Source organism: Lagopus leucura, unplaced genomic scaffold (assembly GCF_019238085.1).
Source record: "Lagopus leucura isolate 7727_CA_CO unplaced genomic scaffold, USGS_WTPT01 Super-Scaffold_73, whole genome shotgun sequence".
Lineage (NCBI taxonomy): Eukaryota > Metazoa > Chordata > Aves > Galliformes > Phasianidae > Lagopus > Lagopus leucura.
Window position 1 is genome coordinate 74,314,926 of NW_024962252.1, and position 13,748 is coordinate 74,328,673.

The window sequence follows — 13,748 nt, forward strand, 5'->3', positions numbered from 1 at the left end:
AATGTCCATGTAGAATAAATACTGTGGCTGCATAATTTTTTCTGTTGTATAAATCTGGCTTTAATGTGTGACTAGTATACGCTGTTCATTTTGGAACAAATAAAAGAGACAGTAGTGCTTAATGTTCATTGGGAAGCTGAATTGATGGTCTAAGAAAACATTGGATTTGTTGTCAGTTTTTGATTCAGTATGTTTAAATATGACTTGATAGCTTGATAGTTTTTCATTGAATGACATCCCCCCATTCTTTACCTGAAGAATCCCCTCCCATCCCCTCACCCCAAAGAAAAAAACAAACCCAACAATGGATTCTACTGACAAAAAATGTATATCTGCATAAGTTAAAACAGTTTTATTGGACGGAATCAAAAACTGCATAAGTGTCTTTAGCTTAGCAATTCTTAAGTTCTGAATGTTTAATATTTAGCATTACTATAATTCCAAATTGATTGTTTTAAAATAAGAATGTATTTGCTTGCAGAATAACTGTAATATATCACTTCCATGAGTAAAGTCTCTGGTTTTTAACTTTTAAGAGTAAAGCATGAAATACAGGCTCTGAAGACTTCAGGGCATGCAAGATGAGTTTGTATAGTCTGTATCGTAGACAACATTTGCTCAGTTGCATCTCTTCTTGCACCCTGTAAAGTAGATATTAGGTCTGTGTAAGCTCACATCCATGTTTTCTTGTAGGACATTGGGCATATGACTCTCTCTTATCATTCTGTTGCAGCATGATGGGAGCTCTCAGTAAGTGTATTCAGATCTGTTTTCCCACCTCTCACACAGACTGTAGGGTATAATTGAAAATAAATTTCTTCCTGCTGCAAAAACTTGAAGTGACCGTCAGCTTTTCTGCCTTCAAAGCAAAATGCAAGGCATAGTTGTGTCATTGTTTTATCATCACTAAAACGAAGGAGTTGGAGTGACTAATATACAGAGGGAGGAGGAACAGTGGGAAGGGGTACTAAATAAAGTACTTGTAGTTAAATTGCTTGTTGAGGTAATATAATTTCAGACGATGTGGCAGTGAGCCCAGGATAAACACACATTTAGATAAATGTGTTTCTTGGACAGTAGTGCAGGCTGGAGCTCCTCCTGCTCCCTGGAGGCTTCGTGTCCAGGTTGTACCCTGTTGCTGTATTGCCAACTACAGGCTTACAGGTCTTGGGTTTAGTGTTTGCTGTATGAGAAGCCAAAATGGGGGCTAAATGATGCTTCTGTGACAGCTTTTACAGCCAACAGTGACTCTAAGTGAGCAGTGGTCAGGTCACACCAACTGACAACAGAACTGCTGGAAGGTGTAGACTCCCAGGTTCCCCATCAAAGAACATTTTTCTTACTTCAGGAACAAACAGTCTGGAAGACTGTTGTGATGCCCGTATACTACAGAATCCATTTTTTTAAATGGACAAAATTGTTACCTTTTCCAAAACATTTACCTCTGCTTGAAATGGAGAAGATATATTAACAGAGTTCTATAATACTTGATACACAGCAGCTAGACAAAACTCTTGGTCTCTTGTCTTTTTCCTCACTCTCTCATCTCTCTGCCTGAATAGAAGTGGTTGAATAGGACATGCTGTAATTTGTTTTTACAGTGAATAATGTTTCAGTTTATCCTGAGGGACTGTTAGGTGAGTAATCTCACACTGACCTTGACACAGTGTTGTTGTAAAAGGCAGATCAGGTTGTTTTAAGCAGATAAATCATTTAATTTGCTTCTATTTCTAATAAAAGGAGGCTGGTAAGGAAGTGTTTGTGAGCATTCTGTCATGTGATAACATTTTCCTCTAAAGTAAAATTGTTTAGCTGGCCACAGCATTTGTTTTTATTTACTCTCATCAGAGAACATTATAGATGATGGTATTAACTTCAGTGTTAACTCTTGGCCTCTCCTCTCTGTCTTTTATCGGTCTACAGAGCATTTAAGCTTTGGACATCAATCCACATTTTAACATGTAATTCTAATGAGGTGTGATTGACACTTTACAAATAAACTGGCTTCTTTAAGATCCCATTCTAAAAGTTGTGCAACTTTGTCAGCTAATGCATTAATTTACAAGTTAAATAAAATCAGATTCCCCATATGCTGGAAGTGGTTTTTATTTATTTTCACTGTAGAGTGTGATATCCAATTATTGTATATGATATATGTAATAATTGGTGTCAATTGAGACACTGACTGTATGGTAACAAAACGTATTATGATACAAGAGAAGGATATTGTATGATAGTAGGGAGGCAGGAGCTACTCACATCTGGAAAGTTTGTTCATCATTTTCATCTACTCAAACTGGAGCTGGTTGTTGTACGTTTGGTATTTGCACTGCCTGAAAAGTAAAATGGCCTGAGTCACAACAGGATTCAGGCACAATTAAGAATCCTAGGGATTGAGTTTGCCTCCCATGTCTTGCGCAGTGCTGGTTTTCAACGTGACCAGATGCAGAGGATGAAAGGTCTTGTGTGTCTAGTATGTATTCAACATCAAAACCTCCAGGGCCTTGTAATAAACCTGTGCTAATGTTATATAAGGTCAGATGTCTTTATATACAGCTGAAAATATTCTGTTTCCACAGGGTCGAGACTTGATCTCCTGTCCCTGAGAGTATCAGGTTGCCTTTAGTACATCTTCCTGTTATCTGCATGGTCTCTCAGTTCTTTTGTGAGCATTTCTCCATGTATCAACCATGCTGCAATCCTAATGCTGCCTTATAGGTTAAGATCTTTATTTATTTTGTTTTCAATGTTTTCTATCTCATAAATGTTTCGGGTGATAAATAATTCCTGAGAAGCATATGCTTCTCCCATTGACATACATAGTTTTTTCTCCCATTCACATTATGTGGTTTCTTCTGTTTGGATTTTTGATTTAATTCTTTTTGCTTAAAACTCTTCCTGAATACAGAAATGTCTGGTTCCTGCACTGACTACTGCTGTATTAGGATTTAGAATTATTAGACTTTAGATACTTTCATATGCTAAAGTTCAATTGTCCTTACCCTTTGTACTCCTATTTTGGTGCTGCTGTCTGATGTAATTTTATTATAAGCCATTTCATCGTACCTGCTTTTACAAGATCAAGTTGCTAACTGCTTTTAAAAGATATTTTATTTATTTGTTATCCAAACATGTAGACAGAAGGAATAAAAAGACTGTACGGTACTTTAAGCAGAGATTTATGGTTTTGTTTTGTAGTGCAGATGTTTGCCTAGATAGCTGCATTCTGGGGAGATTGTATTAACGTATTTGTTCTGAGGTTTCTCTGTTCAGTGGTCTGCATGATTTCAGAATAGGAAGAGCATGAACACCTTTCTCGTGTTCTTTTTCCTGTGAATACTGTAGATGAGGCTGTAGCCCTGAGGCCAGGCAGCAGCAGTGCTGATGGGCAGGAAGCAGGTGAAGCGCTCCTGCAGCCATGCTGCTGTGTTCTTTCCAACTGAGAAAGCTGTTGGTGAGGAGGGAAGGTCGCAGCCTTGCCTCCCAGCATGCATGCTCTACTCCAGCTGACCCTGTGTCCCCTCTTGTTTCTGGCAGTGCTGCATGGGCAGGTGTACCGGTTCTGCACCTCCGAGGGTACCTGGCTGCTGAAGGAGAACTCAACTCTGCCCTGGAGGAACCTGACTGAGTGTGAGGCCTCTGACCAGGTAAGAGTGCCTCTCTGGCTGCTACTGTTGTTTAGGACCAAACAGAGGACAGCACTAATCATTGATGCAAGTGGATTTTTGCCCTGTCAAAGTAATCATTTTCAACTCATCCTGAGTGCCTCACTTTGATGAGTCTAACAGTAATGTCAGGTATCTCCCCTTTAAGAAAGTGAGGCAGATGAGCCTAGGGTTAATGTAGGTGAGACAGCCGGGAGAAGTAAACTGGAGGCTGTGGTGCAGGACATTCCTGAGGCAGTCAGTGGTCTTATTTACAGCAGGAAAAATTCTCATTACAGAAGTCATCTAATATTATCCCTTTTCCATTCCTTCCCTTCCCTTGGTAGAATATTTCTGGGATAAAATTAGTTTGTGTTCTCTGTCTCATAAGTAGATATTAAAATTAACTGACCTGAAAGGCACTTGTTTTTCAGCTTTGGGCAAAGGGTAGTTCCTGCTTTCTGTCCGTTTGTGGGATTTGTTTGTTTGTTTTTAAGCTAAATTTGACATGAACTGTAGAATTAGGCTTGTCTGTTTGTTTTCTTGCCCTAGTACTTTATACTCTGCAGGGAGCTGGAATACCTGGCACCAAATAAAGAAGAGTGGAGAGGTTTCCAAGGGATTTTGGTCAGCCACTGGCGTCAGCTAGTGCACTATGTGCGTACCCATGATGTAATGCCATCACAGCTGTGAGCCTCCAAGGGTGATCCTTTTGCTCATATAAATTGAGTTTGCTCTCTGTCCCAGCATGCTGGGAACTAGTACATACCTAGCCAGAACAGTTCTAGTGTATGAAATTCCTTAGTTCCACAGGCAGAGTGCCTCCTGAGTTCCTGGAACTCAGCACCTCTTTAGAAGGAATAAATGGCTGCAAACTAGAAGGAAATGCAAAAAGAGATAATTTCTAGTTCTCCAACTGTGTAAAATATAACATTTTCTTATATTGTGTTTTATTTAACATTTCTTTATAATTTTCTTCTTCCGTATCAGTAGCACATTCTGGGTGTCTCAGCACAGCACTTTAGTGTACCACCCAGTATAATTTTGATCCCTTTTCCCCATTTGCCGTTGTGGTTTCTTCCAGACCTGTGCTGGAACATGCCAAGAAAAGAGAGAGCTTGTGGCAACATGTGGTCATTTGGCACCTACCTCCAGATTTCCATGAGCTAGTTTGGATTTTGAAAACCTTCACAAATAGTGTGAGACCCCAGAATGTGAATGACCACATTTGCTTTTCCAGCTAATGTGCACAGAGCCCCTGGTAATGTTACACTGTGCGATCTATGCATCTTGTGCACGAAGACAGGAAGTTGTTTTTATGAGCTTATTGTATACTATGTCACAACTGTTGTTACACACAGTCCCAAGAGTTTGCAAGTGATTCCTTATAAAATAACATTATTTTCTTTAGGTATGAGTTGTAGGTTTGATTTGTGTAGGTGTTTTAAGTTGTTATGTCTCAGTAGCTGTTTTTCTCCTCATAAAGTAGCTTTCATGTCATTCCTTTTAAAACTAAGCTAGCAAATCCCTGAGGAAAAGCCTGTGTGCTCACATTAAATCCTCCTGGTTCCGCAAAATACATCTGAATGGCTGTACTTATTTCTGAAGTACAACGAGTACATTCCTTTGTACATCGCAGGTCTTGAGAGTCTGCTGCATAATCACAGCTTGAAGTAGGGAAGTAAAAGAGAACATGAATGTGCCTTTGGGCCTAAGCAACAAAGTCCGTACTGTATTTCAGACCTACATGTAGCTTTTCAGACAGTTCTCTCCCTAAAGATTTTGTCCAGCACTTCTAATCAGGAGTCTAAATGGATGTGTCTTCAACAGGACATCTAAAGAGAGAGAGAGGCTATCAGGAAGGTATGAGCATCCCTGCTGCTACATCACCTCGTTCCCTTCTGGGCAGTGCTGTAACTCATAGTTCATGGTATGAGGTGGTCTGCAGCTTGTTGCCAGCAGGCAGTGTAGTTGAGGTGGAAGAGGCACTATTCATGGACAGGAAAGAGTTTAATTGCATGAGTTTAAGGCTTAGAGCTAGCAAATGGGACCTGGCTTGTTTTATTTCTAAACATAGACTTTACCAAAGGAACACCCTTATTACAGCATTAAGGTGATAGGCTCTAAGAGTGTGAGTCTGAAAATATAAGCTTTACCATTTTTACTGCAGAATTAAGTTGTCTGTTCTTTCTGTCATCTGTTTAATACCTGCCTGTGTGGTAATTTATGCCTCTCCAACTCTGTGATCAAATAATGTTGCATTATCTATTTTCTAGCTTGGCTATGAAGTTCAACATTTTGACTGAACACCTGGGAGCAGCTGGGGAATGAATATTAAAATTTTTATTTTGTTAAAACATAGGACAGTGGAAGAGTGATTTAATGAAGGCATTTAACCTTAAAAATAGGAGAATGACTTCTGTGTATCATTAAGAGAAGTTAAAAAGCAACTTGGTAAAAAGATCTGAAGCCCATTAGCTCTGTTTATCCCTTCCTCCCTCTCTTTTTTTCTTTTCTCCTTTATGTGCTCTCAGGATGCACCAGAAGAACAGCTCCTGAATTTGTCCATCATATACACCATTGGATATGCTCTTTCCTTCTCTGCCCTTATAATTGCAACTGCCATTCTTCTTGGATTCAGGTAACTGGCGAAGCTCTGGAGAATGGAGAATGTTTTTCTGTATGATTGTATCAGGCTGACATAAAAATTTGATTTTACCCTTCTTCTATCACCTTATTTCTCAATTGCCTTTGTGTTTTTTCTCGCGTTCATTTCTTCTTAAAATGCAAGCAAAATTCCTAAGCTTCTATTATATGACTGGCGTGTATGAGCACACTGTTTATTAGTTGAAATATTTTGTTTTTATATTTTTTATTTCAATGAAGTTTCCACTTAAAGAGATGGAAAAAAAAAAAAGAGATTTCAACATTCTCTTATGTTGTTGCCTTGGTGATGGGGGATCTGGGATGCAGGTGGACATTTAGCAGAGAAGTTTTCATTCTGCCTTGCACAGAGTTGTGTATAAACCTCAGTCTTGCCCATTTCCTAGTCACAGAATTACAAAATCACAGAACTTTAGGGATCATCTAGTCCCCCTGCTAAAGCAGGTTCTCTACAGTAGATCTTGCAGGAAGGCATCCAGATTGGTCTTGGATATCTCCAGAGGAAGAGATTCTGCTTCTCTGAGTTGCCTGTTCTGGTGCTTCATCACTCTGATTGTAAAGGAGCTCTTTGTTTTTGTATGGAACTTGCTATGCTCCAGCTTCTGCCTGTTGCTCCTTGTTCTGTTGTTCACCACTGAAAAGAGTCTGTCACTTTCAACTCAACTCCCATACTTCGGATACTTATAAACTGCAGTGAGATGCCCCTCAGCCTTCTCTTCTCCATACTGATCATAGCCAGGTCTCTCAGCTTTTCATCATTTAGGAGATGATTTCAGGCCCTTTATCATCTTGCAACCCAAACCATTCTATGATTGATTGATCTTTGTGGCCTGCTGCTGGACTTTTTCTTAGAGATTCCTGTCTTTTTTGAACTGAGGAGCCCAGAACTGAACACAATATTCCAGATGTGGTTTGTGTAGGGTGTATTTCAATGCAGAGAAGGACTTTTACCACAATCTCTTGTTGGAGGGCTTTCAGAAAATCTCATTTATTTTGCTATGTGGAAGATAAATTAATTGATATTTATAAAGTTTTTGTGAAATATATTGCTGTCACTTGGTCACATTAGCATACTGGTTTCATCCAGTAGTGCACCAACACATTGCACAAAGTACCTCAAAATTGAGAGACTCCAGGTTGCACAGCCTTCCTGAACTGGATACATGTTCATGGTACATTGTGTAGGTTTGATTAAAATAAAAAATAAAGTCTTCAGCCTCCAACAAAACAATCTCTTTTTTTCTCTCCCTAGGTACAATAGGTGTCTCACTGATTCCAGACAGATTTTCCTATGCTATAGGAATGCTGAACACATAGTGTTAGAAAACACAAAGACATAAGCATACTCTGGCATAAGAGGGAAGTCCCTCTGTCATGTGGTCTTGCTCCTGGATGCTGTATACATCTGGATCTCATCATCCTGATTACATGTTGATGAGGCTGCCTCTGAGTTGTATTTTCCTGTCTCCCAGTTCTGTGCTCTAATCCTTAAGAAATTTTCTTCCCTAGTAAATAATTCTCATTGCCAGTTAATGATTGCTTGCTCTGAAGGCAGCACTCTGTTAGCAAGGCAGTCCTTCACCTGTCCTAATTATTGGAGGAGTTGCATTTAAAAATCAGTCATGCCTTCAGCTTCTAATCTCCAAAGCTAAAGTAACCTAAGCCTTATACTACCTGCAACGCCTTGTAGCGTGGTGTTATCCCTTCTCCTTCTCAAAGAAGATTTAAAATGACTGCAGAAATGTAGACATTCTCATGCTCTGAGTCCCATGTAATAACTGTGATTTGTACATGTTGTGGCTGTGCAACATGGGACTCATCCAACAAAACACCAGATGGTCTGAATTCTCCAAATGTCTCCCACGATGAGGGCTTTCTTCTTGCTTCACCCATCAGTGACACCTTTTAAGTAATCTTAGCAGCCCAGATGTAAAAGTCACAGAACCCAACCATGTACTTACCGAAGGAAGGATGCACGTGGCTTTGGCACATCACAAGGAGCAACCTTGCCACAGATGACTGGTAGGAGAAAGGAAATGCTGATGCCCTGATTTTTGTGGAGAGATTCTTTAGCACTTATTCCTTCAACTGTGAAGCAGTGACTGGAGAAGTGTGCATGAGTGTCTGTTTCTGGCTTTGCAAATAAGGTTTCAGAGATATTAAGGAGTGCCATCAAACTATTTTTTGTTTTTATGTCTGAATTGACTGTCTGAAGACAACTTCTTTCTGTATCTCAAAAAACATAAGGCGCTCCCGCTGTGTGACTGCAGTTACTGGATTCTGGATGCTGATTGGAACATGGCTCATCCCCATTGGTTGTGCAGTCTCATCAGATAAGGATAAAAATTGAATTCTGTGGCATCAAAATGCTGGTATTTGCCACTTCTGTAATAGGAAGGAGTTAGTAAGTTCTTATACTACAGAATAACCCTTGTATTTGCTCTTTGTAATGATTCAATAGAGTAATGTATCTCTAGTGTCCAATTTTCCATCTTCTGAAATGAAAGAAAAATCTGTAATTTCAGTGATGGAAGCTGAACCAGGCCCATAACTTCATGAATTAGGCAATCTGAATAGCTTGCATTGACTGCAGCAGAAATAGTAACTACTTCAACCTATTATCTTCAGATGGCTAGTTTACATATATTTGTCAATTGGATTTAAATATATGGCAATTCTGAAATGTAGCAGTGTAGCAACAAATAAACTTTGAATTAAACAAAAATAAGTATTAATTATATGTAAGTTTTGCAATAAGCAGTGATCTAAAAGTGATACAAGCAATTCTTATTGAATTATATATTTTTAAATCTTCTTTTTCTTAATTTTAAAACTGATAGTATTCAAGACCAAGCCTATTTTTTTTTTCTTTCTGTTTTTTTGTTTGTTTGTTTATTTGTTTGTTTTTGTTTTTGCTTCAAAGAGAGAATTATATCTAGTTAGCTTCATTTGAAGCAGAATATGTACCGTTGTAATTCTGGAAGAAAAAAATTTGTGGGTGAGACTGGTAAAGCACTAGCAGCACTCTGCAGTTGGTTGCCATTTATGTGACTGCAGTTTCCTTTGCTATCCTTTAACATGCTCTTTTCAATAAGTAGCAATTTTGTTGTCTTTACAGCCGTGACTGCTGAAATTCAAGAGGATTTTTTTTTTCTTTTTTTTTTTCAATTCTGAATGCAGAGGAGGAAATCGTGTTCCTTTTTGTTACACAGGAGATTAATTTCCCTTGGAGGCAATTTGAATACAGCTTTTTCTCTTGTCAAATTGATAATTTACAGGTGGATTTTCTTTTCATTGGGGATGGGATGCTTGTACATAACCCAGAAGCTGTACTGCACAGCAGTTCCTGAGTCAAAGTGACAATGGGGACAGTTCAAAGGGATTAGGTACAGCATGATTTGAAATTAGAATGGTTTTAGTCCTTTTGGATATTTCTTATGAAAATGATTTAATTTTTACACTCTTAAAACATTTTAAATTGATTTTTCTTATGTACCCATTGTTTCCCTTCTCTCAGACGTTCACCCTCATAGCTGCACTTTGAATATAATTTCCTCTGTGACAGTGGTTTCTTTCCAAGAACAGTTTGAAATGCCCCCAGCCATTCTCAAGTTACAAGGATTTCCTCTGGTACCTCATGATTTTCAACAGGGCTCATTATGCCTGACTTCAGTCCTATCTATGATATTGCAGCTTTTACACTATTAGTGGATCATGACTGATTCTTCCATTTTTACAGACATCTTCATTGCACAAGAAATTATATTCATCTGAACCTCTTCACCTCTTTTATCCTCCGTGCTATATCCGTCTTCATTAAAGACTCAGTGGTGAAATGGATGTACAGCACAGCCACACAAGAGCACCAGTGGGAAGGACTTATCTCCTTCCAGGTAGGGGCAGACACTGTGGTGGTTATGAGGATATTGGAGTCATCATGGTGGTGTGTCTGCATCACAGCAGGTAATTTCAGTTTGTACACCTAGGCTTGTCCGAAACGATGCTTTCTGCAGTCTGTAATTTCTCTGAACCTTACAGCACAACATTTGTGGTTGTGGTTGTGCCATTCAGAGCTTACAGCAGACAAACAATTGATGTCATGGTGTATTTTCTCGTCCTCTGGTAGGTTTGCCTTTCTAAATGGAACAGGCATGGCCAAGTGGATTTTTTGCATGTGTATAAATGACTCGTCCCTCTTCTTGGGCTGCAGATTCAGTTCTTCTATTAGTAGCATGAGGAAATTCATTTTACTAATCCAACACCACCTGTGTTAGTATTGTCCCTCCGGTATAGTGATCAAATTAGTTGGTCATTCTTGGAAATCTTTATAATCTTTTAATGATAGAAAAATTGAAGCATCAAATTGAAATGCAAATTTAAAAGCATTTAGAAAAGCTTTGGAGGAACAGACTAATTAAATACTTTCAATCAATTAAGGAGGATATGCAGCTCTTGTGAATATGATGAAAGCATGCCTTTCCTCTTCAGATTTGGGAAACAAAATGTAATTGAATCTTTATAGAAATGTATTCCCATTATTTATATCACTCCTGTGATTCTAGAACATGGGTATAGCATTTGCTACTGAAATACTAGACTGGGGGGGGTCATAAAGAGACATAATACGTAATTAGTACCATCTTTTTGTGACGCGCTGCCTAGGGCTTAATTGTTAATACCGCAAGTGAATATCATAGGATAGTTCATTTCTTTGCATTGAGAATGTGTTGGTTGGCAGAAAGTAAGATTGTAATGCTTACATTAAATGAAGGGCTTGGGAATGTTCACAATGAATTGTCAGTCGTTCCTTTCTTTAAAAAAAAAAAAAGAAAGAAAGAAAAATAGTTTTTGTGTTTTCAGACATGACTTATCCAAAATAGTGATTTCATCAGATCTGATGGATACATTATTTAGATAATCAGGTTTCATGCTTATCTAAAGTTCTGCTGCCCACATCTATGTAAATTGTCAGCTGAGAGATTTTTTTGCACTTAAATGTAATACACTGAACAATACTTTGCTTCTATCAAAAACCTTTTGCTTAGGAAAATGGTAAATATTATGGTTTCTGCTATTTGCTCTTGAATATGTAAATTCTCAGCTGCCAAATGGAATATTTGGAGAACTGAAAAAATTCACTGATTTACATGTGTTATGGGCGCTACTTTTCATTTTCATCTTTCTGTGCTGCTTTTCAAATTATAGTCCAATGCTTACAAGGAAAATTCAATACAAATAATTTTGGTTTTTTGAAAGTAGGAACATTGTATACTTGCTTTGTATAGCACATAGTGCTGGTCTCTGTCCTTTTAGTACTCAAACGTGAGGTTTTGTTTTGAGAAGGAATCACAGAATCACAAAATCATAGGGGTTGGAAGGAACCTCCAGAGATCGAGTCCAACCCCCCTGCCAAAGCAGGTTCCCCACACCAGGTCGCACATGTAGGTGTCGAGGCAGGTCTTGAGTATCTCCAGAGAAGGAGACTCCATCACCTCCCTGGGCAGCCTGTTCCAGTGCTCCGTCACCCTCACTGTAAAGAAGTTCTTGCGCACATTTGTGCAGAACTTCCTATGCTGCAGTTTCCAGCCGTTTCCCCTTGTCCTGTCTCCACACACTGCTGAAAACAGTCTGGCCTCACCACTCTGCCCCCCACATGTTAGATATCTGTAGACCTGGATCAGGTCCCCTCTCAGTTTTCTTTTCTCAAGGCTAAACAGACCCATTTCACTTACTTATCCTTTCTTCATAGGGCAGATGCTCCAGGCCCTTCACCGTCTTTGTGGAAGTACAAGAAGGATAGAGAAAAACATTCTTTCGGGTTAGTCTGCTTTTTTTCCTGTCGCCACTGCTATATTCATTTGGGCTGTGCTTTCTTCCATTACAGGAATCCCTTAGCTGCCGTTTGGTGTTTGTGATGATGCAGTACTGTGTGGCTGCAAACTACTACTGGTTGCTGGTGGAAGGCATGTACCTGTACACGCTGCTGGTACTGTCTGTCTTTTCCGAGCAGAGAATTTTTCGGCTGTATCTCTGCATTGGCTGGGGTAAGTTGATCTTTCCTTGTGTCCACCTGTGACTGCCCAGTTCAAGTTCTGCAGTCTATTCTATTTTTATACCTGATCCCTGATGTTTGAGCTGGGCTAGTGTGGCTTGCAGCATAGAGGCTGTGGGTTCATAATGCAGGGGCTATACATCACTACAGAAACTCCCCAGAGCAGTGACAAGCATGTGGTACTTTTCCAGCAAGACATCAACTTCTAACACAAAAAATGTGTGGCTGGTTTCAGGTGTGCAAAGGGTGTTCTGAATTACCGTACCCTGACAGTTTCTCATTTCATTCAGTGGCATCATCTACTTTTGGTGCAAGATAATGGTGTATATCACACCTAACCAAGAGTAAAGATAGAGGCGTGCTGGCAATGTGGAGGAATGCAACAGGGATGACAAACAAGGGGCTGCTAGCAGGTAGCATTCTGATTGGTTTTGTGGGCAGAACAGGCCAAGTGACAAACGTCAGGTGAAAGATTGGTCAGGGTGCATGTGCCAGGGACATGTGTATGCTTGAGATTAAGTACTGTGATGAGTTAAAATCAGTTGCTTTAGTCAGAACTTCTATGAAAATTCTAAAGCTTTGATTCTTTCACTCTCCAGTTAGCATGAATTCTATTACTATTCAGGACTGATCTTAAGCTTTGATTCTTTCACTCTCCAGTTAGCGTGAATTCTATTACTATTCAGGACTGATTTGAAGAATCTCTTTTGTGTCTTTATTGCCTTCTCTTCATTCCTCTTTTCCTCTCTCCCATCCTTGTGGAACTTGAGTGACTATTGGAAAGCTGAAAGTAAATCAAAGTAAATACTGCAAATGCTTTCACAGATACTACTTCTAACATTTAAATTGTTTTGACTGTCTTTCTCTTTCTATGGATTTACCAACTGTGAATATTCTAGTAAATTAATTCACTGATAAAATATTTATAAATGACTCAGTGTGAATTGGTCGACCAATTTTACTGAACAGTAATATACGGAAAGTAAAGGCTTCCTGGTATAAATAAATACAAGGAATAGCAATTTCATGGTAAGAGTTTTAGTTAAGAAGGAATTATTTGTCTTCTGTTATTGTTTTACGTAGACCATGCAGCAAAAGCATTTTATATAACCATAGAATCATAGAATGAATCATAGAATCACAGAATGGCTTGGGTTGGAAGGGACTTAAATCCCACACAGTTCCATATCCCTGCCGTGGGCAGGGCTGCCACCCACCAGCTCAGGCTGCCCAGGGCCCCTTTCAGCCTGGCCTTGAGTGCCTTCAGGGATGGGGGACCACAGTTTCTCTGGGCAGCCTGTACAAGTGTCTCTGAGCAAATAATTTCCTTCTAACATCTAATCAAAATCTCCCCTCTTTTCATTTAAAACCATCATCCCTTATCCTAT

General features: G+C 39.2%; 1 protein-coding gene across 1 annotated transcript in view; it reads left to right on the forward strand.

Annotated features, from left to right (window-relative positions):
- Window positions 1–13,748, forward strand: part of GLP1R (glucagon like peptide 1 receptor) — a 49,731-nt gene that overhangs the window by 16,115 nt on the left and 19,868 nt on the right. The window contains exons 4-7 of the mRNA XM_042874846.1: window positions 3,538–3,647; window positions 6,179–6,285; window positions 10,048–10,201; window positions 12,193–12,352. Of these exons, the coding sequence (XP_042730780.1) occupies window positions 3,538–3,647; window positions 6,179–6,285; window positions 10,048–10,201; window positions 12,193–12,352 (531 nt within the window). The remainder of the gene's footprint in view (window positions 1–3,537; window positions 3,648–6,178; window positions 6,286–10,047; window positions 10,202–12,192; window positions 12,353–13,748) is intronic.